This window comes from Cucumis sativus, chromosome 4 (genome assembly GCF_000004075.3).
Source record: "Cucumis sativus cultivar 9930 chromosome 4, Cucumber_9930_V3, whole genome shotgun sequence".
Taxonomy (NCBI): Eukaryota; Viridiplantae; Streptophyta; class Magnoliopsida; order Cucurbitales; family Cucurbitaceae; genus Cucumis; species Cucumis sativus.
Window position 1 is genome coordinate 3,580,761 of NC_026658.2, and position 26,235 is coordinate 3,606,995.

Genomic DNA, 26,235 nt, shown 5'->3' on the forward strand with positions numbered 1-26,235 from the left:
ACAACGAACGTTATTAAATAAGATCTCAATGTTTAGGTTATCAATAATAATTGTGTTTCCTCTTAAATAAAATAGGAGTTTATGAGGTATTAAATCAATGTAAAATATGTAAATTGATTATATGATACCAATTGTCCCATAAAATGGCATTCACAAAGTCCCCATTGTGATCATATCTCCCCCTTGTAGTTGCAATTGGGCGTTGGGAATTGAAGCATGACCCTTTTCTTTTCACTCCTTTTTCTTTTTTGTTCCTTTATGCCTTATGGTGTATAACGTGCTACCAATAGAAACTAGAAAGTATTCTGCACCAAGTTTTAAATGACTTTTTTAAAAGCACTTTTTAAAATTTTCAATATTACCATAGATTAGTAGTAGGAAAGAGCTATTAAAGAAATATGACAATTTAATTGTGGAGATAAAAACGAACAATTTGATTGTGTTTGAAAATTACGTGACATCCTTTATCTATTTGTATATATTTTAAAACCATATTTTTCTAATTTCGTTTTTGTTTTAAAATCAATATAGTCTTTCCAATTTAATGGAAAGAATATAATAAATGTTTTGATATATAAAATGAAAAGGCCAAAACGTAGTCTCACGAGTAATTATTAACAAGCAAATGCACACTTTAAATGCTAAATCAGAATCAAAACTTGGATAAAGTCAATGGGGTGAAGATTAATTGTTCCACCATTAACTCAAATAGTGTTTGTTTTAATGCACATCATTATTCTTGTATTGAACTCACTCTAAAGGATTATAATTATATTTTTAATTAAAAATTGAATTAGCTACAAAAATTTGACTTTTTTTTTTTTTACTGATCCTAAGATGTAAGTTAATGATGAAGTTTACGACTCTCATAAAAGATCAAATTCAATTATGCAAAGACTGAGTTTGATGTCTTTTTATGGAAAAATAATTAAAGTGACGAAGCATTTATTTTGTGACCAAATTAACCAAACACTAACCATTTATATATGTACAAACACTTTTGAGTCCTTTTATAAACACTTCCAGAGTAGATCAAACACATGCTATGCAATAATTATGCATTCATATGATATCTTGTGTCACAAGTTTTTGGAATTGTAAAGTATGCATTATTATTATGCTTAGAGTGAGCTAAATTTAAAGATGATTAAGTTTATATTTGAATTGAATTTTTAAAGATTTAAAAATATATTTAATACAAAATCATTTATAAATACTTAGAAAGTCAATCCAAACCAACCTAAAAAAATTAGGTAGATTTAACGATAATGCTTACTTTAAGTAAGATACTAATTTATATAAGAAAACAATTATTATACTAATTTAAAGTGTCCTAATTTTATGTCAACTAAATTCACACGTTCAATTGACAAAGAAGGGTGTGCAAATATAACATAAGTTGCATGCAAGTATTACTCTTTATCTAATTGTATGGTGATAAAGATTATGTGAATTTAGAATAGAAGATAATCCAAATACGGTGAATTCAAAGAGACGTTATTTTGAAGAGACATATTGAAGATCTATCTCGAACACTTTACACTTAAATTTTGATCTAAAATTCTAATTCATTTTGATCTTTTAGGAGGTACGTTTTTAATTAAGAGGTAAAATGAATTGTTGGGGGTAAAAGTTGTTTTTTTGTTGGAAGAAAAATGATTAAAGGTTACACGCTTTCTTAGTCCTTATTTGGCGGGGTGTTATGAAATGATGCCATGCCGGACCCTTTGATATATTTCATCATTCTGCTCAATGCCGTTTATACAGTTTGATAAAAGATGGAAGGTAAACGGCCATATGACATTATTGAGATACCTACCACTCAATAACACAGACCATATGTAGTAGCATATTGCTTGGTGTGGATAAGAATAATAATGACTCATACATTCCAAATAATAACACCAGCCTTAAAATGTCATTATTCGAACCAGGTTTTCGAATATAAATGTGCTTTTTGTAAAGTAAATCTTGTGTTCGTATCAATTTACGTTGAAGTGATTCGATTTTTAATATTTGATTTTTTTATTCTTTACGTTAAATTTGTGTGCTTGATTTGAGGGATGAAAAGTGTTGATGTTATTCTTGAAGCTAAAATTTTGGAAGGATGTTATAGTTTTAATTTCATGTGTAAAATCAGTTTTGAAGAGCTTAAGGAGTCTTTTCATAGTTGAGACAATTCGCTCTAGGTTCTATGAAGAAGAATTTTTTCATTTATAGAATTGTCACATTTTGGGCTTGTAAGATTGAGTTTGATTGATCCATGGACATGATCCGGCTCGACTAATTAGATTTTGGGTTTGGTTGACATCTTTACTAAATTAAGTTTATTCTTGGGTTCGATTAAATTCGAGAGATAGTTGCCTATATAACTATTAAATTTAAAATATTAGTATATATAACAATATTTTAAAAAAACTACAAATATAATAAAATTTGAAAGTCTATCACCGATGAATTTTGTTATATTTATAATTTTTAAATTTTTTTGTTGTATACATAATTGTGAAACCTGTGTTATGGAGTAAAGAAGTTGTAAGGATGGGAGATAAAAAAATTACTAAGTAAACTGAGTACTATGCATTTTGTTGAAGGAGTTTGCGTTATGGCTAGGTGCCATGAGGAAGTATAGTATGCGTAATAAAGCTAGGTGACGCGCTAAAACAAGATATTGCGAAAAAGGAAGACAACAACATACACAATCAATTATTAAGTGAGGAGTTGGGTGAGAACGAGTTGATTAAGTGTTAAACCTAAATGATTAGTTAGCTAAACACGTGTTAAGTTTAAGTTAATCAGGGATTAAGAGAGATACTAAAGTAACACATGTAAGACACTAAGTAAGAGCTGGCGAGCTAAGATGAATTAAAAAATGACTAATCTAGTTTAGAATTAGTATAAATAGACATTGTGAATTCAAAGGAAGTTCCAAGTGTTAAAGCTCTGCCAAGAGAATATCCAACAAGAAGAGGAGTAAGTTAGGTGTTAAGAAGGATTTAGTTGGAAGCGTTTGACTTCATGAGTGACCCTTCCAAAGAAAGAGCACGAATTTCTAAAGTCTTTCTTCCAAAGTCATGTCATGTTATGTATAATGTAATATAATGCATGTTATGATCTTGTTTATGTTTTATATGAAAAGTATGATCGTTTGGAAGTATATTGATGAGTTACGGTATGGTTCTTATGATGTTTGTATGCGAGTAAACCATTAGCTTTATTCCTATCATGAGTCAGCTATTATGTGCACATAAGAGTCAAAGCAACCATGCGTTGAGTGGTCCACATGGTGAGAATGTGACTGGATACGTTGAGAGGTCTGCATTCGAGCTAACCACCCGAGCAACTGGAATTGAATGAGAGTCCACAAAGATACTAATGTTGAAATGAGAATCATCATCATGATCTATGCGTTAAGGAAGTTCAATAATGTCCAAGCAAAGAGAATAAATAGAGGCCAATGTGGTGTTTCTTATTCTCAACGCGTGTTGAGGAGTTGATTTGTAAAATGATTTTATGCATGTACTTGTATTCCCAAAAATATTTTCCTAAATTGTCACTCACTAAGCATTACTTACGTTTTAAATTTCCCTTCTCCAAATAAGCGAAGCAAGAAGGTAGCGCATAGAAGACGATCTGCTACACGATAAGGGTAGTCGCAAGGTGTTGGAGTTTAGAAGTTTAGTTTTGTTTTTACTCAAATGTTGTCTTGTGTTTGTATCAAGTTTATTAAAGGAAAATAAAATTATTGAATTTTTTTAAGGTTAAAGGCGTTACACTTTCATGTCACAAAGTAAGTTCTTATTAAGAAAAAGCTTAAGTGCAGGATCTCATTAAGAAAGTTCAAGTCTAAGTTTATGTCTAGGACATTCTGGCACTTTGCTTAAAGGCGTTGGAACTTTTATATAATTTAAATAACCATACAATTACCAATCACAAAAATTAATTATAAACAATAATAATCTACCAAATTAAAATCAGTTTTGCATTAAAGGAAATTTTATATATTAAATTAAAAGTTTCTTTGATTCATTTTCTTAAAAAAAAAAGTTTTTTTTTTTCTTATTTACCACAAAAGATAAAACAACTAAAAGTCATTGTAGACCACCATCTCACTAAGACAAAGAAAAGATTGAAGACCAAAATAGAATAAGAAGTCGTGAGGTAAATTTTTTTTTTCTATTTAATGATGTGTTAAAGTTGTATAAGTGATCATGTTTTTTCTCCGTGTGTCTTCTAAAGTTTGAATATTTTAAAGTAGATTTTAATTCGAACTTTTGAATTTTTTTCTTTATTTTTACGATTATTTTGTAAAATCGATATTCTTCATCCCACGCTTCAGCTTCTAGCTACACGTTCTTGGGATTTCTTGGACTTTATCTACGACCTTTGTCGTCGGTTGCTACATTCTTACCCAAGTTCATTGTATTTCATTGTCGATGTCATTACCACCGGTAGTTTCCACTTTCCCTTCTCATTGCAATACGGATCACGAGTTTTCTCCAATCTTCATCATACTACCAACCGAAATTTCTAAATTCCTTATTACCAAATGGACTTCCACTACATAAACTTATTTTATAGAAAAATCGTCCCATAATGCTTCTAAGAAATTTAGACCCATCAAATGCTCTTTGTGGGACAAGAATGGTGTGTCGAGACTTTGGAAAACATGTAATTTTTGCTGAAATAACAATGGACTAACATATTGGCAAGCATGTCTTCATACCGCGTATACCTTTGAGTCCTGCAAATGATAAAGGGTATCCATTCAAATTTAAGAAAAAAACAATTTCCAGTGCGCCTTAGTTTTGCAATGACCATCGGCCAGGCACAAGAACAAACAATACCACATGTTGGAATTTATCTTCCACAAAATGTCTTCTCACACGGATAATTATATGTTGCACTTTTTGGAAGCATCTCGATGAAAACGTCAAAAATATTGTTTAATACAAACGTTGGAAATGTAAGAAAAAACATTGTATATAAAGAAATACTCATTTAAGTATGTCTTTAGTATTATTAATTTAAGTAATGTTCGGAACATACGTTTTAAGTTATCTGTATTATGAAAAGATGAATAAACAATTCTAATACATTTCTAATAAGTGGTATCTTGAAGATAATTATTAGGCTGCGAAAAAGAGTGCAACCACGGTTACGTATAAATATTACAATTACGTATAAAATCATATAAATACAAAATTAGAAATCAAACATCAAACTCTAAATATTAAAAATAAAAATATGGAATGGTAAAAAATGATAAAATGGAGAAATGCTGACAAAATCAAGTATAATACATTTTCACTAATGAATCTCATCCACCTCAAACCTCAAACCTCAAACCTCATAAAGCACCGTCATGCCATGAACTATTAAGTGTTGAAACTTTTTCGTTCTAACGTTCTACGGAGGATACCTTTTTTTTAAAAAGAAAAGATACTCCCAGAAGTCTTTTTGATTGGTTTGTAGTGGACGAGTTGATCCATCCACGTCGCCTTATGAGCATGCGTAAACATTTGGCTTTCCAGTTTTAGAAGAAAGAAATTATTTCAACTCACATTTGTAATTCGGTATTATCAGTTCCCGAAATTACAACCATTGTTGAGAGAAACTTTGGATGTGAGATGATGATGACGACTACGATGAGGAAGAAATCTGCCGGTTTTCTCTTCGCATACTCTCGAATTTTTCATTCATATCAGCCTTTGAATCTTCATCACAACAACTCGCTTCTCCGTTCAGGTTTCTTTCACCTCTCGCTCATTTCACTGCAATCTGATTGATTCATATGCATTACTAGTTTGTTAATCTGGTTTTCTTTCATTCTCCGTCATATTTAGGAACTTCTTTCTGCACGCCAATTTCACGATATTTTGGTTCAATTCGGGAATGCAGAAAAGCTTTTCAGGCTTCTGCGATCAATCATTTTGAAGTGCCGTCTGGATTTCGGTTCAGACGCATTGCTTCATTGTCGTCATTGGTTCAGAGAAATCCTTCATTTTCGAGGCTGAATTCTGATGACATCGAGTTTTTCCGGAGTATTTTGGGGGAGAAAAATGTAGTTCAGGATGAGGATAGGCTTTTGGATGCAAATACTGATTGGTTGCGGAAGTATAGAGGGTCAAGTAAGCTTTTACTACAACCTAGGAGCACAGAAGAGGTTTAATTCTTCTTCATTGAGTTTAGGCTATTTTGTTTCTTTTATAGTCAATGCCTTGTTGAAGTCAAAGTTTTGAAGCTAATGGCTAATGGTTTGAATTATAGAATGTTGAAATATAGTGAAAAATGAGGCCATGGTGTCAATCTTGTAGAATGTTGAAAAAATTGTCATAAAAGAATAGACACTCACCTAGAAGAAAGAAACTTTTATTATGAAAATTTACAAACAATGAGCACTTTTGGAGAGCACTCTTTTACTCTCAAAAGCTCACTCACTTTCACTCAAAGTTTATCTCTAACTCTCATACTTTCTTTCTTCCTCTCTTTGCCTACTTTGCTTGCTTTTGTTTCATTGCTTGGTTCAATAGCATTCATCTCTTCTTTTGATGGATCCTGTTTTTCCCTAACCTCCTTTTCCGAAATAGCATTTATTTCTTCAATAGCATTCAATGTATGCTAAATGACTCTTTTTCCACATCCTCGACTGATATTAATGTAGGCCAACATGTCTCTAACTGTGAAAGACATGGAACCGTATATACCAACTATGCTACTTCAGGTTCCGTCTCATCATTTTAAATACTCATCTAATGGTAACCTCAGAAAAAAATGGTATTCAAAACAAAGAAGTGATACTTGTAAGGGATGCAGTGAATGTGGAACCTAGCTCAGTTATATCTTTCTTACAATGTGAAAGTTGAAGAAGGCTATGAAGGATTTGATTCTGGCATTGATAAATAACCAAGAATGGAGCTTGGTTGTTGAACTCCTTAAGAAAATATATGGGTGAGCTTGTAAGTGGGAACTCAAAATCAAAAGGCATTTTGTAGCGACTATCCCATGGTTCAAGTAGGGCTTATTGCCAATAGATATCACTAACTTGATAACTTGGCATTTGCTTCTGCTGTTAACCTCAATCTTATACAAGTAGACATATTATGCACATGGAAACATTTATGGACTTACTGCAACTTTCAAATAAGGATCCTGCTCTTAAGTATCCGAGACCTCTGAATTATTTTCTTGGCATGGAAGTGCTCCATTGTGCTTAAGATGGTGTACTCCTGTCTGAATCCAAATATTTTCTGATATTCCAACTTTGAAATAAGGATTCTGTGAGATTGAAAGTGTCATCATGGTGTTTGCTTTCTATGGCCTTTGCTATTTTCTCATAACAAGAGATTTATCTGAATTGAGATGTTTTCATTCTTCCCTTGTAATTGTATTTAGATGTGTTATTTTTTCCTGTTTTAATTCTCTACTTTATGGAGTCTGTAATAAGGGAGGGAGGGACGTATCCGCTGCATTGTTGGTATAAGCTGTTTTCTACATTTAAGTAATCTTGGGTGTTTTTTTTTCCTTTTGAGCGATAACATTCATCAACTTATTCTTGGGTGGTTCTCGACTTCCAAACCTCATATATTATGAGTCTACACATGATTAAAGCTCTTCTCTCGGAATTGTGGATGGAAAGAAATTTGAGAACTTTTTAAAACAAACATCTCCCATGGCTTGTCCATAAGACTCTGCCAGATTGTAAATGTCATCACAGTGTTCTCTTTCTATGGCTTTTGCTACAAGATATTATCTGAATTGGGATGTTCTTATATTGCCTTAGTAATTGTATTTAGATCATTAGATGTGCTATTTTTGTTTTATTTTCTGTCTCAGTTTACTCCCTTTTGGAGTTGGTAATTTTTTATAATAGTCTTTTATTCATTTCTGCAACGAAAGGTTTCATCTTCTTGTTCAAAACAGAAATATTTATAATAAATTGGTAATTAGTATTTCATAGTTAGTTAACTATTTCCATTTCCGTGAGGGGCCATAAATAACAATGTTGACTTGTATCAGAGTTTTTTCTTAATCATAGATTGAAATGGAATGAATTTAGAGATTTTTCTCTCATCTTTTTGGAGATTTTTTGTTGTTTAGCCTTAGATTGGGTTAAACTGAAAATCGATGTGTGTTAAGGAAGCTCACTATAAAAGCTGGAAGTTAGTATGTTTAAGTTTTCTGTTGATCTGTACTCTTGGTTTTTCTGCTGGAGGACAAAGCTGTAGAATGGAATCAAACTGGGAAAAAAAAATTCGGTTACATTTTAAATTTCCATTTTTTCTCTTCTAGTGAGATGCCTTTGGACACATATTTTTAGTTAACAAAGGATTGATATGTTTGTTTGACTACTTTTCTCAGGTCTCTCAGATACTTAAATATTGCAACTCCAGAGACTTGCCTGTTGTACCCCAAGGTGGAAATACTGGTCTTGTTGGCGGAAGTGTTCCAGTTTTTGATGAAGTAATATATTTGTTTAGTTTTTTATTTGGTTTCTATAGGACATCTGATCAGTGAAGCACATATCTCCCATTACATGCTTATGATCTAGATAATTATTTTGGTTTTGGAGGTTGGAATATCCTATTCGCTATTGGGTAAATGTCTGGTTATTAAGCTCCCCATCTACCAACATGTGCACAATCAGATTGTTTTTTATTTATATGGATAAATTTTGTGGGGACGCACATTTATGATATTATGTGAGTAATATCATTAAGTGCAGAAAACCCATCCATTGAGTAACATCATCTCTGAATAGCTTTCTTTTCGAAATTTTAACAAAAAGGAATGGGATTCTTTTGTACCTTTTGCAGGTAATAATTAACCTTCGATTGATGAATGATATCGTATCTTTTGACAAGGTAAACGCCACTTTTCATTTTTTTCCAAGTGATGGAGCATGTCATAAACATAGAAAAAAGGCAATATCAACTTTGGAAAAAAATCCTGGAGTGGATTGGTCTCTTAGGTCTTATTTTACAGGACTGAAGGTCTTTTCTTTGATGGCTTGTTTCTTTTCTTGGATAAGAACCATAAATCCTTTTCTTTGATGACTTCTTGTTTATGGGTTTATCTTTTGATGCCGTGTATTCTTTCATTTTTTCTCAAGAAAAGAGGTTTCTTAATAAAAGAAATCAAATTCCTTACCAATTTGGGTCGACAAATCAAGATGACAGTTTTGTGAAAGAAGTTGGAAATTATTTTAGTGAAGATTTATGTGCATTTGGAGGGATTTTTTAGGCTAGACCAGTTGACTCATGTGCATTTCATAAATTCTTTTAGCAATGATTTGCAATCAACAGTCATGTGCCGGACAGAGGTATTGGGTCCTAATTTCCTGGCATAAATAGTAAAAGATTTGTGAAATTTGAATGCTTTATCGGTGTTTTGATCAATTCAAGGCATTTCAGTTGGAGCATGTCATAAACATAGACAAAAGGCAATATCGACTTTGGAAGCTTCTGTTGCTTTCTTCTATCTTCGTTATTTTTATACTTGAGGGGGAGGGAGGGAAAGAGGGACTTGATGTAGTGAGTTACTTTACTAGTTTTGGTTAAATTCTTTTTAGTTTTTAAAATACATAATTTGCCTCTAAATCCACCATAAATCGTTTGGGTTAGATATCTCTCCTTTGTCATCATGGCTACACCATAACATAACTATTCTTCTTTAGAATGATGTCATCAATACTTATTTGGTATTTATTCTGTTGCGTTCTTCAGGTTAGCGGCATACTTGTTTGTGAAGCCGGTGGAATCTTAGAAAACTTGTCCTCTTTTCTGGATAACCAAGGGTAACACTCCTGCCAACATACACTTCTTGAAAATTTACTTTTGGTAATTAAAAAATAACATATAAATGTTGATCTTCCTTATATATATATATATATATATATATTAACAAAGATTCAAATGCAAATAATTCTGTTATAAACACATGGCACTCCTAGAAAATAAACTATATAATTAAGAGTCAAATGAAAAATGTACATTAATTTCATTGTTGGCATTGGCAATTGGAATGGATGCAAAAGTGTTTAGACTATCCAATTTTCTACCTGATACCTATTAGTATTGTAATGACAATGATAATGGTAATACTCTGGATGCAACGACCTTAGTTAAATAGGATTGGTTTGTTCTAGGCTCTACAACTGTGTAATACACTTGATGCATGGGCCAATGAGTATAACATGATGTCAAATTTACTAGTTTCTTTGATTTTCCTGCACCTTTTCCCTGCCTAGCTGAAGAATTCTTTTTCCTGCTTAGCATCAAATTATTTTCACAATATTTTATGCCTTCATTCAGATTCATAATGCCACTGGACTTAGGTGCTAAAGGAAGCTGCCAGATTGGTGGAAATGTTTCTACCAATGCAGGTGGTCTGCGCCTTGTTCGTTATGGATCTCTTCATGGCAGTGTACTTGGTAAGGACTGTATACGGTCATTCTGATTCATGATATACATACATAATTACGTCTCTTCTTTTAATTTTTACTCCAAAGAAAGTAGCATTTGATGGGTATACCTGTTCTTGTTAAGAAGTGAATTCTGAAGGAGCTAAAGCTTTGATGGGGGATCTGATAAGTGGTTTTGACTCAGTTGCAATTGTAAATGTGGGAATTTGAATTTGGTGCTTGCAAAATCTTCTCTGAAAGCTTATATCCTCAGTATGTTTTTGTACCTTTCAGGACTTGAAGTTGTGTTAGCAGATGGCAGAGTGCTCGACATGCTGGGAACTTTAAGAAAAGATAATACTGGATATGATTTAAAGCATTTGTTTATAGGTGTGTACTTATTATTTTAAAAGATAATACTGGATATGATTTAAAGCAGTTGTTTATAGGTGTGTACTTATTATTTTATCTATTTCATCTTTTATCTATAAATCTACGATCTCAATAAGAAGTTGCATCAGCACCAATTATGTTTTATCTTGTAGGCAGTGAAGGTACCTTGGGCATTATAACCAAGATTTCAATTCTTACCCCACCTAAATTACCTGCTACTAATGTAGCATTTCTTGGCTGTAAAGATTACTCAAGCTGCCAGGTATTCCACCTTTGGTTTTTCTGTTCACCATAAATGTACTTTTTCTGAATAATTTTTTTTTATCCAGTCGAATTATGAACCAATATAGCACAACTTTCAAAATCTTTAATGTCTATGGCTAGATGGAAGTTAATTGAAAATTGGACCATGAGTACTCAAAACAAATTGGTAAAATCGTCAAAGGAATGTTTGGGCCACCAACTTCAATAGGGTGGAGTGGGTTGAAGTCCACTCCATATTTAGGGCTTCAATTATATAGTTGTTGTTTTCAACTATTCTAACATAACTACTAATCAAATCTTTTTTTTATTGTACAATATTTACTATTTTCTACCCAAACTAAAATAATATGTACCACGAACACAAATTATTACAACCCAGACTAACATAGTCTGCACTTTGAATACATTCTATTACAACTTACCGATTATTATCTACATACTATAAAAATAATTGAGTATAATAACTAATTCAATTCCCCAAACACCACTTAAAAATTCTCCAATTATCAAGTCTAAATTGTTATTGTAAACTAATCCTTTGGCCTTTACGAATTCTTTTTGCTTTTCCTTTCTCTTATTGGGAAAAAAAAATCCAGTTTGCTTCTTTCTTTGCAAAAGCACTAATATTTTTTTTCCTGACATTTATGTACTCATCTATGAAATAGAAACTTCTAGTGGATGCAAAGAGGAAACTTGGGGAGATTCTTTCAGCATTTGAATTCCTGGATAACATGTCGATGGATTTGGTGAGGTCTCTTCATCCTTATTTTCTTCTTCAAATCGTGGATAACTTAATAGTTTATTTTTTCTAAAAAAACTTAATAGTTTAAGAAATCTTTGGGGATAGTTTTCTTATTTGGATGTGGTAGTACCAGTTGAAAGTCAAGGGCCTTTACGATGCATGATCTGATGAACAATTTATTTTAACTTTTAGAGACAATAAAAACATTGAACACAAGTAACACATGCATTTGACAAGGTTGAATCTGATTTGTTTTAAATTGTTTCTAAAACAATTATAGATTGCTGAGCGATTTTAATAATAGAAGGTTGTTTTATTTGTTCTTTGAATGTTCCAAGAATTCAATTCAATAAATATTAATCATTAACCACTCGTAGCTGTATAAAAATGTTATCCTTTGACTTAATTGATTTAAGAATTTATTATGAGCGTGTCTAATTATTTTCCTGCATTTATTAATGCGGTTAACTCTTTTGGATCCAACAAGCACCACGGTAAGCTGGTCTTGTCTTGCATTGGAATTCGTAGTGATGGAACAGCTCAAAACTTGATAGATTGAGATTCCTAAGCAAATATTGAGAATGTTCTATGGTTTTTTGCAAAAGTGAATTAGTGCTAGCCTCAACTACTTATGTTTGCCTTGTCTCAAAGAAATAAAATGTAAAGTTGTTGACAATTTCAAACCTATCAGCCTGTGTTCTTGTAGACACAAAATCGTGGTAAAAGTTCTCTCCAGACAGTTCCATCTTCTATTCTAACCAAGTTTCAATATGCTTTTGTTTCTGATAGACAAATAAATTGTGCATGCTGTCTTATTGCAAACTCGTTGATGGAAAAGAATGTTGTTTTGTTTGATCCTGAACTATCTTTTACCAGAATAATTTGGGAATTACTGGGGGCTATTGAGCTATTCTACTTGCTAAAGGCTTCGGTACTTTGTGGAGAAATTGGATTTGTGCTTGCATCCCCATAAACAATCATTATATCATTATAAGTCGAAACCCAAGCTACAAAGGGTCATTTGCCCGTTGGATCTATCTCTTATTTTCTCTTTAATATTGTTGTGAAATATCTATGCTGGCTCCTGGACTTATTGAAATACTTTCCCGTTGGAAATAAATCCCTTGCTATTACACCATTCTTTGCTTGAGGAAAATCTTGACAATCTCTATAATATTGTAGACATTTGAAGAGCTATGTAGGCTTAATTTTAGTTATGGTACATTAGAGGTCATTAGCTTTAGTTGTGGGGCGTCACTCTTGGAAGGATCGCTCTTGGCTTTGGTTTCAAATTTGGCTTGTTTCTTATTTAAACTTTCCCTGAATGAGTACCCTAGGTCTTTCTCCTTTAGGATTTAATTATTGAAAGAATTGGCAAAATCCTCTGAGTGAAAGAATACCTTTATTTCTAAAGGAGGCGGTCCTTTTCCTTAGCTTGCCTCTAGTGTTTTAATTTACTGATTTACATATTTTCATCTTTTTATACTCATTCTCAGGGAACTACTTTTGTGCTCTTTATCTATAAAAGTGATATGTTTCTATTTTCTCCTTTTGTACTTTCAAAGCGATACTCACTTCACTCTATGTGTATAGGTTCTCAATCATTTAGAAGGTATTCGGAATCCATTGCCTCCAACAATGCACAACTTTTATGTTTTGATTGAAACGACAGGCACTGATGAATCATCTGACAAGTAACACTTTTACAAGCTTGTAATTCATTTATCTGCTTGGACAGTTCTTTATCGGTGTTATAAAAGATCTTTGATAATTCGTCATATTTAATAATTTATATGTATTTGGAATCACCTATAAGTTCAAAAAGAGAGGAAAATGCACAAAATAAAAAATTTGAGTTCTGAAATCTTAGATATCTGCAATCCACCAAGATTAAAATGGAAGTAAGCTGTTGTTCGTAGCTGGGGTTGCTAATACATCTGTTTGCTTCTCATGTCTTTAACGTAACACTATGTAAGGTGTTTGAAGTTTAGTACTGATAAAAAAATGGCATAGAAAGTCAAGGACGTACTGAAATATTATTGTTTGCCTTAAAAACCTTAAATAGCAAGTAAAACTTATCATTTCCATGCCCTGAATATTGTTCTGAAATCAAACAAAAACTCAAGTAGAAATGCATTGTCTATAACAGGCGACTACAATTTATTTTCTTCTACATAATTCACAAATTAAACAGAACCTTCATCATGCATGTTAGAGCCTGTCATGGTGGAAAATTAAAGATGTTGCTGTTTTGACATGTTATGGTAATTTTCTTTGGTTCTATCTTTTACTTGGATTACCAGGGAAAAGCTTGAAGCATTTCTTCTTCGTTCGATGGAAGGTGGTTTAATCTCTGATGGTGCTCTTGCACAAGACATAAACCAAATATCCTCTTTTTGGCAGATCCGTGAGGTATTTATCCCAATACAGTGGTTTTCTATCAATATTGCTGTCAGTTTTAGGGAGCGAATGCTAGATGACACTCAAATATCTTAGAGCACCTCTATTCACACTTATTGATTATTTTCAAGATACCGAGGCATTGAACGTCAATATGAAACTAAAGGGCTTGCGTTCTTTTTTCAATTAATTCTATCTTTTATCTTCTCCAGTTTAATTTTTGTCTCGACTGTAGGGCATTCCAGAAGCATTGATGAAAGCAGGGGCTGTTTACAAGTATGATTTGTCGTTACCTGTTGAGAAGATGTACGATCTTGTTGAAGAAATGCGAGTAAGACTTGGTAAGAGCCAAGAGGTATTCCTTGCAGGAACTTGTGATTTTTGAAGACCACGACTTATAGGCACTTCAAAATCTGCTCTCTTTAGGCAACTCCGCTAAAGTAATTGGTTACGGCCACCTTGGAGACGGCAATTTGCATCTGAATATTTCAACTCCACAATATGATGATGCGGTAATTCCATCTGTTCATCCTGTCCAGCTGAAATCTTTTAGGTACTTTGTATCAGTTTTTAATCATGTCTGATAACATCTCAGGTTTTTGCACAAATTGAACCCTTTGTCTATGAGTGGACTTCTAACCATCGTGGAAGCATCAGTGCGGAGCATGGATTGGGATTGATGAAAGCCAACAAGATACTTTACACCAAGTCACCTGAAATTGTTCGTATTTTAAAAACTTCATGATTTTTTCTATACTTTTTAATTATTATTTTATTGAAGTATGTCTTAGTTTTATAACATTCTAAACGCACACTAATTCTGATAGGTACAAATCATGGGATCTATTAAGAAATTGCTGGATCCTCGTGGCATACTCAACCCCTATAAAGTTCTGCCGCACTCCCTTCATTCCTAACCTGACCAGGTTCATGACTCCATTCTTCTTATCATGAATAATTACTCGAGTGATTGAGTTTAGCAAAGCATCAGATAGGTGCTTGTGAAATAAAGAACCAACAACAAACGGGTTTATATGTTGACGCCTAATCAAATTAAAAAAATGCACATATCTAACAAATATTGCTTCAGAATTCTGAAGGGATGTTCTAGGCAGTCAATCATAAAAGTAAGATGTCAATTCTGTTATATAGAGCTTACGTTGATATATCAGAAATTAAATGCTTGCATTATAGTAAAGTACCTGTCAAGTTTGAGAAATCTGCCTCTCATTTGACTTTCGTATATGTAAAACTAGAAATGTGTAGTTAAAATATTGATTTGAGAAAAATCATACTTGACTAGTATTCTTTCTTTTTTGTTTTCTAGTGTAACTTCAATAACATATTTTTGAAAATTTAACAAAAACTTTGAGAACTAAGAAAACGTAGCTTTCAAAACCCTGTTTCTTTTACAAGGACCTTACCTTTGATATCTAATTTGGTTTCTTGTACGTTTGAAAATTATCTTATTGGAATGATGTTCACCAAATCCTCTTTGTGGAAGCTTGTAGGATTTTATTCTATCTTTTTTCATTACTAATAGTCCAGAGGGAATCAGAGCACCGATTTCAAGTTGTGTATAGCTTTGGATAGACGCATGTTTGCATGTGTGTTAATTCGTTCCCCCCCTCCCCCCTTTCTCTCTCTAGATAGATAGCCATCTAAGATTTGGAGTTGAACCATTTTCCTGTATACTCCTTTTCATTCATAATTTGAACACATTATTAAAAGATTTAGTAATTTGTTTTATATTTTATGGACTTCACATTATGGAAAGTTTCTAACCTAGTATTAGAATCTTTCCGAACTGGATTTTGTTCAGGCAATAAACTAGAAGAAAACTTAAAAACCTCAAAGATTTGTATATATTTATTTAATTTACTAGTATAAAACAAACGCAATATATAACAACGAAAAAAAGAAACTTAGAAGCCCGAAGAAAATGAGTAAAATTAGGAATATATACATATTTACACACATATGTATATGATGTACACGTGTATTCCCTTGCACTGTAATTTACTCTAAAAAATTACCGAAATTAGGGGAATACTTTTTGTCTAATTTATTGGAAGGACCAGCTTACCTTACCTAAATCCATCTCTGTCAATCAAGCTTGGAATATGCCAATCCCAATTTGGGAGTTTCAAAAGAATTTTGTCACTGCCTCAAAAAAAAACCCATCACTTTATATCTTATCGGCTCTTTATATTATGAGCCTCAGAACTTTTTAGCTTGGCACAAGTAGGCAGACGTGATGGTGAGCTTAAGGTTTTAATCACATTTGAATTGGTTTTAATGAGTACCAGAGGAATATGTATGTGAAAAGAGTTGTGGAAGAGTGGGGCAGGAAGAAAGCATGAAAGAAAATGATTGATAGATGGATGAATATGATTATCAAGAAAACAAATAGTCCGTAGCCCCTGGGTTTGACTGCCATAGGGCTTTTCATCCTTTGCCTCCTTTTCCTCTTCTAGCTCCATATTTCTTTTTCCTTGATGATGGTGGGGTAGAGACCTCGATTTTCATCCGTCCTTTCTCTACTTTCACAAAATTTGTTTTCATGATTGAGATTGAAGAAAAACAATCTTTTATCCCAACTTTCCAAGTTTGTTCTCTCACCTCTTAAATTATACAACATGATCTTGGTAGAACTTTTTTTTTTTTTTTTTTTGATAGTTCAACAAGGGTGGCGATATTCTAATAACAATTCTCATAGTTTTAAGCATGCTCGTATACCTCTGTGCAACATACCTTTTGAATGTGCTAAGACTATAATCTCCTTTTCTTCTAAATTTTCTTGATACCTCATTCAAAATGGAAAGTTTATTAAGACGCCCACGAACACTCACAAATATATATAAAAGAAAAGGGAAAAAGAGGTAAGAGGTAAAGTTAAACTTTTGAAACAATAAAAGCAAAATTAAAACCTCAAACCTTACAAATCACAGCTATTTTGCATTCTTGTAAAAATTTTGAAAGTTTGGACCAATAGGTAAATCCACACAACTTTATATAAATGTTTTTTTGTTTTCTTTTCCAAATAATGTACAAAGGAATTAAAGCATTATTGAAAAGTCAGAATCGTATAAGAAAATAACCAAAATAAGTAATTAAGTTCTTTTTTCTTTTCTTTTGGAGTCAATATATTTCACAGGTCCCTCTTCAACCAAACTGATTGAAAACTTTGGAATTTTGACTCCTTTCTTGAAGAGATAATGTGATATTTTGAAACAGAATCCAATTCTCCCACCAAAAAGTTGAATTATTGCATTACAGCATATAACTTTACTAGCTACCAATTAATTGATAAGAGTGAATCTCACTTCAAATTCTTCCTCTAAATATTATTTAATTCATAATGTGTCAAACGGGCGAACACCATTTTATAATAATTTTGTCTTTTTCGCTCCAACTTTCACATATTTGTTCTTTTTCTAGAACAATATTTTAAGTTCATTGTTACTAAGTGTATTAGCAAAATTTTACAAAATGTCAATATATATGGTTTGGATCAAAATGTTTGAGGTTCAATTTTTCACTTCTTATTATAGGTCTTTCAAAACAAATTGTCAAACTCAAAGATGTAAAACATATAAGATTTGGAAACTTGGTAGCCATACAAAAGTTGAAGCTTGAAGAGGGTATTTTGTATGAATTAATCTTAAAGTAAGAAAAAATAAAAATAGTAAAAGTAAAGAATGAAAGATGATATAGACAAGTTTACTTTGTTGATCTCATATCTTATGTATTCTTTTGGGGTTTAATATAAATATGGTATATTAACATTAATATTTTAATCCTTGTGTGTCAATTAAATGGTTTGGATCTTTCTATGCATATGAGAGAGAAATTATATAAAGATATGAATTATTTCTATAGAAGTTAAAAGGAGTATGAATTAGGAATTTAGAACATAGTGATCATCCATTGACTACTTCAATAAATATAAATATAATCAATTGACTTCTAAATTTAAAGAAGGGCTTGCTAAAAGGAAGAGTTTTATATCAAAATTGAGAAGAATTTTGATTACAAGGACATGGATAGTATGCTAATCTAGTCAAGATATCCAAACTATTATTAAACATATGCCAAATGTGTATAGAATAATAAAAAATCATCTTTTAAAAAAAGAAAAAGAAAAGAATGATACAAAATCATTAATTAAAACGAGGGTCACTTAACTCTTAAGAAAGAGAAAATATTAACTTTTCATTCTCATGTTTGAACAAATAAAAATGTGAAGAGCTATTTCTAGAGTTTGTCCATTGCTAGTTCTCATAATGAATTGCCTAAATTTACATATGTATTTATATATTAGGTAGAAATCAAATAATTGGACTAGAGTGATTAGATATGAAAACCAAGTTAATTGAACAAAAAGTGGAAATCAAAGAGATACTATAGCGCTTTCAACAACAATCATCATGTATATGTAAAAGCATGCAATGATACAAGTAACTCTATGCATTTTTTAGATAGGATTATGAAGATATAAAAACATACATTTTTTACTTTTATAAAGTATATTTTAAAAAATTTAAAAACTACATGTCTTTTAACTTTTGATATCACTTGCTGGAAAAGAAAAAAAAAAATCTCACTACTACAACTAGATTAGGTTGAAAAATCACAAAGAATTCCACTGTGTCAAACAAGAACAATTACACTATTGTGAAAATGTATCATAATTATACAAACATTTTTCTTTGACTCCAGGTACAAAGAAAACGTTTTTTCTTCTTTCAAAATATTGCTATCATTCACACCCTTTTCTTCACTGTATACAAAAGAATACAAGAAGGAAATTTAATAAGAGTTGGTCCACAGACTTAAAGAATTTTCAATGGGAACACAAACTTAAAGGATTTCTAATGGGACTATTGGAAACCAAATGAACATAGACTCCTTTTATAGTATTTGAAGCTCATCACTTTTTTTAAAAATCTTATTCTTCGTGAAAGTGAGACCCAAGGGAGAAGAAGTTGGGGAGCGGAGTATATGCGCCTAACTCCTTGATGTAAGCGTCCTTGTGCCGAAAATGAGAAATCGCTAAGCACCCCACCCACCAGTAGGGAATTGCTATAGAGCTAACTAAACACAGGTTTATGTCAATTTGTCCACCCATTCAGAAGCAAAATGAGTAAGGATCAGATTATGAACTTAGAGGAAGGCTAGAACTCTCAATCTTGAGTTGGAGGCTAGAACTTTGAATCTTGAGTTCACTCGGTATAACTATGTGATTCAAGGTAATACTAAGGAATTCTCCTTTGAGACTGGATAGTTTAGATTTCTATCCTGTAACTGAAAAGGAGTTGAGTTAGAGAGGTAAAGAGGAATGATCAGGTCTTCAATTAAAGGTCAAATAAAATCTTTCATGTCTAACTTTAAGAGACAGACTTCCACCTTACTAATCCCACGGGTACAGAAGATCAAATAATTTATTTCACATTGTACAAAGTATTTGAAATACGGAAAAGAAATATCATTTCGACAATATTTCCAAAGGAATTGCAAATGGATTTGCGGGTTCACCAATCATTGATGGTTATAGAACCATGTATTTTTAGTATTTTGCCGATTCAATAAGCTCAGTCCTTTCAAATAGAAAAAATCCAATTTGTAAAAACATGTGTATCGATTTAGAGGTCAATATTCAAATCTCGAACTAAGAAAAATAAAATGGAGAACTCATTAAAAAGGAAGAAAGACACCTTATTGTGTAGTAGAAAATAGACCAAGTAAAAGGTTCTTTCTCTCCCCCAATAATTAAAGTAATAAAGAAGTTTGGTTGAAGTGTAAAATGTTAAATAAGATTGTAATTAGGTTTAGACATATGTATATGTTTGATGCATTAAAAAAAGTAACAAATCTTTGGTTGATTGATCTTTAAAACGTGAATGTTGGATCTCACAAAGTGGATTGAGTTTAATTAAAACTAATTTGTCTTTAAAATTTTACTTAAATTTTATTTATAAGAAATATACTTAAGAAATCAAACTAGTTAATTTTAAAAAATAACCAACACGATATATAGAGTTTAGAGACTACTAGGTATTTATAGAATTTAGGATGGAGATTTAAACCTGTCTTTCAAGATTTTGGTATATACAAATATGAATTAAACTAAGCTCGTGTAAGGTTAAAAAGGTATAGGGAAGGATTTTTTTTTTTTTTTTTAAGGAAAAGAAGAAATAATTAAAAAGGTTAAAAGAAAGAGAGAGAGAGAGAGAGGAAATGTAAAATAAAAGGGAGAAGGAAACTAAAAGAGAAATGGGAAAGAATAGAATAAGTTGGAAATGAAAGGAAGAATGAGGGGGAAGGAGTGGCGTTATTAATTAATATAAAGGGCGTGGCCGCTTCACTTTCTCCCTTTCCTCTAACAATCTTCTTTTAATTTATCTTACCGTCATTAAAAACTCTCTCTCTTTCTCTCGTTCTCTCTGCCATTGCATTGCGGAGCCAACCCCAAGCATGACCAGCTCCTCCGACTCCGCTCTCAAGGTAAGCCCATCTTCATCTTCATCATCTTTTTCCAATTTCCCCATCTTCCATTTATTCTCCCTTCAACTCTTCCTCTGATTTGATCGATTCATTCGTTCATTTCATTTCATTCTTTCCCTTCTCATTTTTTCATTCCTTTCCAGGCTCTCAGTAAGATTGCTTGCAATCGCCTCCAGAAGGAACTTGTTGAGTGGCAAGTCAATCCCCCTGCTGGTTTTAAACACAAGGTCACCGATAATCTTCAGAGGTATACCTATTTCCCTCACCCTTTTCCTCGTAGGGTTTCTTTTTTTTTTTTTCCCCTTTTAATTCCTTCTCCGTCCGTCATGGTGTACCAAACACAACAGGTTTTCATTTTGAGTAATAACCAACAATTCTTCCTGTTGCCTTTTGGGTTTCGTTTAGGTTTGGTTTTTTTATTGCGTCCTTCTTCGAATGTGGTGGGCGTTTTTGGTTTCATTTTGTTTTCCTTATTTCTCTTTACTCGGTTCTGCAAGCAATTTTACTTCGAAATTTGACGTTCATTTCTGGGTGGTTCTTTTGTTGGAAGGTGGGTGATTGAAGTCAACGGTGCCCCTGGAACTCTCTATGCTAATGAAACCTATCAGCTTCAGGTCGACTTTCCTGAGCATTACCCAATGGAGGCTCCGCAGGTTTAAACATAATCCATCCAACCTTGAGGCTTGAGATCATTTCTATTCCAATTACCCCTTTAGCAGCTACATTAATCGATTGTATTGTGTTTGATTTTTGCTGCAGGTTATATTTCTGCATCCAGCTCCTCTGCATCCTCATATCTATAGCAATGGTCACATTTGTCTAGGTTGGTAAATGGATAATTTTTTTTTTTGTTGGATATTTTGATCTTTGTGTGTTTAGGTTTGGTGGTGACTATATTGTTTGTTTCACCATCCATTTTAAGCGATTGCAGTTCTGCAGGATCATCGAGTTCATATTCTATTCCTTTCTTCTCTCTGCTTCTTGTGTTCAAAGGAGTTTGTTTAGGAAAAATACTAACTACATTTCGGTCAATACCTATCATAATTTGTTACTTGGCGAATTCTTTTTACTTATTTTTTGGAATATTTTAATTTTTTTATGTGTGCATTGAGAGGGGGATTGATAGAGATGAGTGAGATGCATTATGACTCTCTTGTTTATATTATTTGTATCAGACGTCAGACTTCAAAAGGTGTTACAATAGTAGTAGAGTTTTATTGTATTTTACGCAGTAGATCATATCTCAAATGGGAAAGTTAATAGATTTTCTTTCACGTAGTGGCGCCTTGTCTGTAGGCTAATCATTGACTGGTCATGGAGAACTTGAATGATTTGATGTTACATAAATGTTTTGATATAATGTCCTGATCTTAAGTTCAACAGAAAGAAAATCATTTTATGTTGGGTCTGACAATAAGTGGGTTACATCTATTAATTTACAACTTTTCAATTATACGGTACAGAAAGATAAACTGCCCATACAAAGGAAGCAACACTTGTTGTTGGATTTCGTTCTTTTTGTCAGTAACAAGTTTGAATAGATGAAAAGACCCTCTATGCTGATAATTTATTGTAGGATGGTTGTTTATTTTTGTATCATGTTGATGTTATTTACTAGGATGATCTTTGAACCAGTAGGTTATATAGACACACACACATACTCACCACTTGTTTATGTAGACCCACACGCACAGGTACACAACCAACAAAACCAACTGGAACCATCGATATGAATCTTTGTATCATTCTTAACTTCCTTTTTTTTTTCCTGAAAATCATTGACAACTTCCAATTGTTTGCAAATACTTTTTCCATCTATTGGTATGTTTGCTTATTGCAATGGAATATAAATACCATAAAGTTCATCTGACAACCTACTTGCAAAATTAATAGAGCTAAATATGACCTTTCTTGAGCAGGTTTTTGTTCTATAGGTTGTTTAAGTGTGTCCTCAAGAACTCTTTTCCTTTTTAGAAAAGACTAATGCTGAAAAATACAAAAAACTGAAGACTAGAGAGAGAGAAGCAAGCAACTGAGAAACATAATACTCCAAAAGCATAATCTGAACCATAGCCTAGAAGCATAAATGGAATAATAGCAAACTTAAGAAGTTTCCATAAACGTATTTCAGCTCTGTCCTTGAGTTCTATAAAAAAGAATAAAATTAATTTCAATTTATGCAAGTCCAAGTCTAATGTAAATTGTAAAGAGAAAGTCCCAAACATGTTAGATTGTAATTAGTCTGTAATGTAAGTCTTTTAAAACTTTAGTTTTGACAATATATCATTAATTATATAATGTTTAAAACTATTTAGGAATTCATATTTGTTCACTTTAGCAATCAAATTTGTATTCATCTGTTTGGTTTGGTTTGAGAATTTGGCAATCTGAAACACATTATCAATGCTTTTTTTGTTTGGTTTGAGAATTTGGCAATCTGAACCACATTATCAATGCTTTTTTGTTTAGTTTGGACAGAGGGCTGAATATCAAACCAAACCAATTTAGTTTTGATTGTAGAGTTGATCTTGATTGACTCAACTGTATCATTTGCAATGAATGTAGTTTGAAGGTGAAATATGCTTTCTGCAATTCGCTTTTTACTTAGATGCGTGACTGAGATTATGTATTTTCCCAGATCAAAATGGTTGTGTATTAGTTACTTCTGTTTCTTCTTCCTTTTGTAAATGTTTCTAAGCATTGCACCACTGTTTGGTGCCCGTGCTTGTTTGAGGTGTGAATTATATTCTACACATGTTAATTTTCTGGTATGAGGTTATTTGTGATCTGTTGGGGCTTTATTTGAGAGCTTAGCTATCACCTGAGCAGCAAAGACTGACCAATGTTATTTCCCTTCACTCTGAATATGTGTAGATATTTTATACGATTCATGGTCGCCTGCAATGACTGTAAGTTCTATCTGTATCAGCATTCTCTCCATGCTGTCGAGTTCCACAGCAAAGGTACGATACACTTCCTTCCATTTTGATTCTAAATGTATAGTTAGTATATTTTTCATGGAGGTGTTGGAAGTAGCAAAATTCTTACCTTCTTTGAAGTTCTTAAGATTCAAATAACGTGTGTGTTCCTCTCTTGATGGTCTCTTGTTTTTCTATTTGCAGCAACGCCCTGACGATAATGATCGTTATGTAAAGAATTGTAGGAACGGAAGATCTCCAAAAGAGACAAGGTGGTGGTTCCACGATGACAAGGTGTAACTTAAGATCTTCCATTGTTATATGCCTGTGGCTACCCTTGTTTGTAAGGTTGACGAAGTAGAAAATGATTATGGAAAAGAAAAAAAGAACAAAAGAAAAAAAAAATCAAGTAAAGTGGTAAGGCCTGGCATTTGTAAAGGAAGATGAATTTGTGCTTTTTACCAATGTCTAAAGAACAACTTTTCTTGTCCTTCCTTCCTTGGGGGTTGGGTTATCCTTCTTGGGTGAGAACCTCTCTTTGTTACAAAATTCATAAATCATCAGTAATGCCTCCTTCCTTTCACATTATAGTTTGTCTTTCTTTATTATATAGTTCCAGTGAATACTATGAATTTTTTAAATAAATAAATCTACTCTCTATTCCTGTATTTCAACTTCATCTCTATACAGAACTTTTATATTTTATTTTTCAAAATTCATACCAATGTTGGAACAATCCAAATTAGCTTTATAAACACTCAGTTCATCAAATTAATGTTATCATGCCTACGTTATAAATTGTTGTTTTAAGAGATTGTGGAAATCCTAATTTATTTGAATCATCTCAACTCTGATTACTAATTCCTTTTGTGTACAGTGTTGCTATTTCCAACTTTTTTTCTTGATAGTTATGTGTGTGTTTTCGTTTTTTATTTATTAAATCTTACCCATTTTTGTTTTTAAAAAAACATTTGAGAAGGCTTTCATTTAATGTTATAAAAACATGTTTAACATACGGATTACAAGATCAATAGTTGTAAACAGAAGACTATACTGGGTTAAAGTAAAAGTTTAATTTTCAAATTTTATTGCTTAATTTTTTGTGTAATAAGTTATTGTAATTGATCTATTAAAAATAAAATTGCACTATCATCTCCATTAGAATATTTTGTGCTTAGTAAACTAATAGAAATTAAGCAAATGAGAAAAAAATCATATTGTAAACAAGTAATTTAATATGGGCAGTAACCTATACACATATCAACTGAGCTATTCTTTCTTTGACAATATACAACTTAGAAAAGAAACATACAATCCTTTTAATCCAAGAAAATTATATTGATATGATTTCCAATTAGTAATTAAATTGTATTTTAACCAAACTTCATGCAACTCAAAGTTCACTTGTCCAAGACAACTAAAATTGTCATACCTATGGATGCCACTTTAGACCAACCAAATAAATGTCCCAATTCTGATTGTGACAATTGTTTTGACTTTCAATGTTGGAATTAATTTTCTTTCATCCACAAATTTTCTTAGACATTCCTCTTTTATTTTCTTATGCGTTTTTGGAAAATCGACAAGCAAAGGATAAAGAAAAAAAGAAACCGACATAGAGATTTATGTAGTTCATCAACATCGTGTTACTTACGTCTATTGGTAGAGGGAGAGCAATCATACAATTAAAGTGTTTATATCGATCAATCATTTATAACACTAGATAACATATTTAAGGTATTATGTTATAAACGAATAAAAAAACTTATCAACAAGTTGAATTCAAAATAAACTAAGTCTTCACCCTCTACAAAATATTATTATTTTTTCAAAAATTTTATAATGTCCTCAAACTTAAAAAAGATTTTAGCATAAGTGTATTAATAAAAATTATTAATACTTTCTTTCATATGTATGTTTATACTTTCTTTCAAATATACGTTTTAACTTTCCAAAGTTAAATTGATACCCTCAACTTTCTCAAAGAAGTTTTAGAAAATGACACGAAAATCTAGTTTATCCAATGATCAACCTCTTCCATTTTCTTTCCTTTTCTCTATTTAAGTTCACTTTATTTTTTTCTCCCAACTCTTATCATTTTTCTATTTCCCTATATTATAAAAAAATTATAAATGAAAGTCTGGTAATCCATTTTGTTTTTTGTTTTTTAAAATTATTTTTTTGAAAAAACAACTATGTGTTGAACAATTAATTTACTTATTTGTTTTTTAAACAAGAAACCTGTTCTTAAAATTAGGAGTAAAACTTGTTTTTAAAATTATGAAGGAAATTGAAAATGAATTTTTAAAAAAAGAAATACACTCACAAAGAAAATATATATGATTTTCGTTTTTAATAAACAAAAAATTAAAAATAGGAAAAACAAAAACAAAAAACTAAAATGATTAGCCAACGAAAATTAAATTTTTAGAGATAATGATTTAATTGATACTTTCTACCATTCACATCGATCAATATCTTGTAGTAATTATCAAATTTGCTTTCTTTACAAGTGAGTGCAAAGATTCAAACCCTCAACCTCTTGATCACTAATATTAATGCTCACTTCCACGGATGATTTTACATTAGGTAATACCCAAAATAAACTT

General features: G+C 31.9%; 2 protein-coding genes across 4 annotated transcripts; both read left to right on the plus strand.

Moving 5' to 3' along the window:
* Positions 1–5,365: 5,365 nt before the first annotated feature.
* LOC101216583 (D-2-hydroxyglutarate dehydrogenase, mitochondrial) lies at positions 5,366–15,518 on the plus strand. 3 transcript variants are annotated; one of them, XM_004146500.3, is made up of 15 exons: positions 5,366–5,748; positions 5,847–6,166; positions 8,362–8,463; positions 8,817–8,864; positions 9,726–9,796; positions 10,314–10,432; positions 10,697–10,792; positions 10,948–11,057; positions 11,725–11,805; positions 13,395–13,495; positions 14,105–14,213; positions 14,437–14,542; positions 14,628–14,713; positions 14,797–14,922; positions 15,029–15,518. In XM_004146500.3, exons 1-15 carry the CDS (start codon positions 5,631–5,633, stop codon positions 15,116–15,118), a joined length of 1,683 nt encoding a protein of 560 aa, XP_004146548.2. In that variant the 5' UTR covers positions 5,366–5,630; the 3' UTR covers positions 15,119–15,518. The 3 variants fall into 3 exon arrangements, with proteins under 3 accessions (XP_004146548.2, XP_031739523.1, XP_031739522.1); XM_031883663.1 differs by having other exon boundaries at positions 8,362–8,416; XM_031883662.1 differs by having other exon boundaries at positions 5,847–6,131.
* A 4,919-nt stretch (positions 15,519–20,437) lies between these two features.
* Positions 20,438–24,294, plus strand: LOC101202936 (probable ubiquitin-conjugating enzyme E2 16). Its single transcript, XM_004146444.3, has 6 exons — positions 20,438–20,708; positions 20,852–20,955; positions 21,259–21,361; positions 21,468–21,531; positions 23,583–23,671; positions 23,831–24,294. Exons 1-6 carry the CDS (start codon positions 20,679–20,681, stop codon positions 23,924–23,926), a joined length of 486 nt encoding a protein of 161 aa, XP_004146492.2. The 5' UTR covers positions 20,438–20,678; the 3' UTR covers positions 23,927–24,294.
* The last annotated feature ends 1,941 nt before the right edge of the window (positions 24,295–26,235 follow it).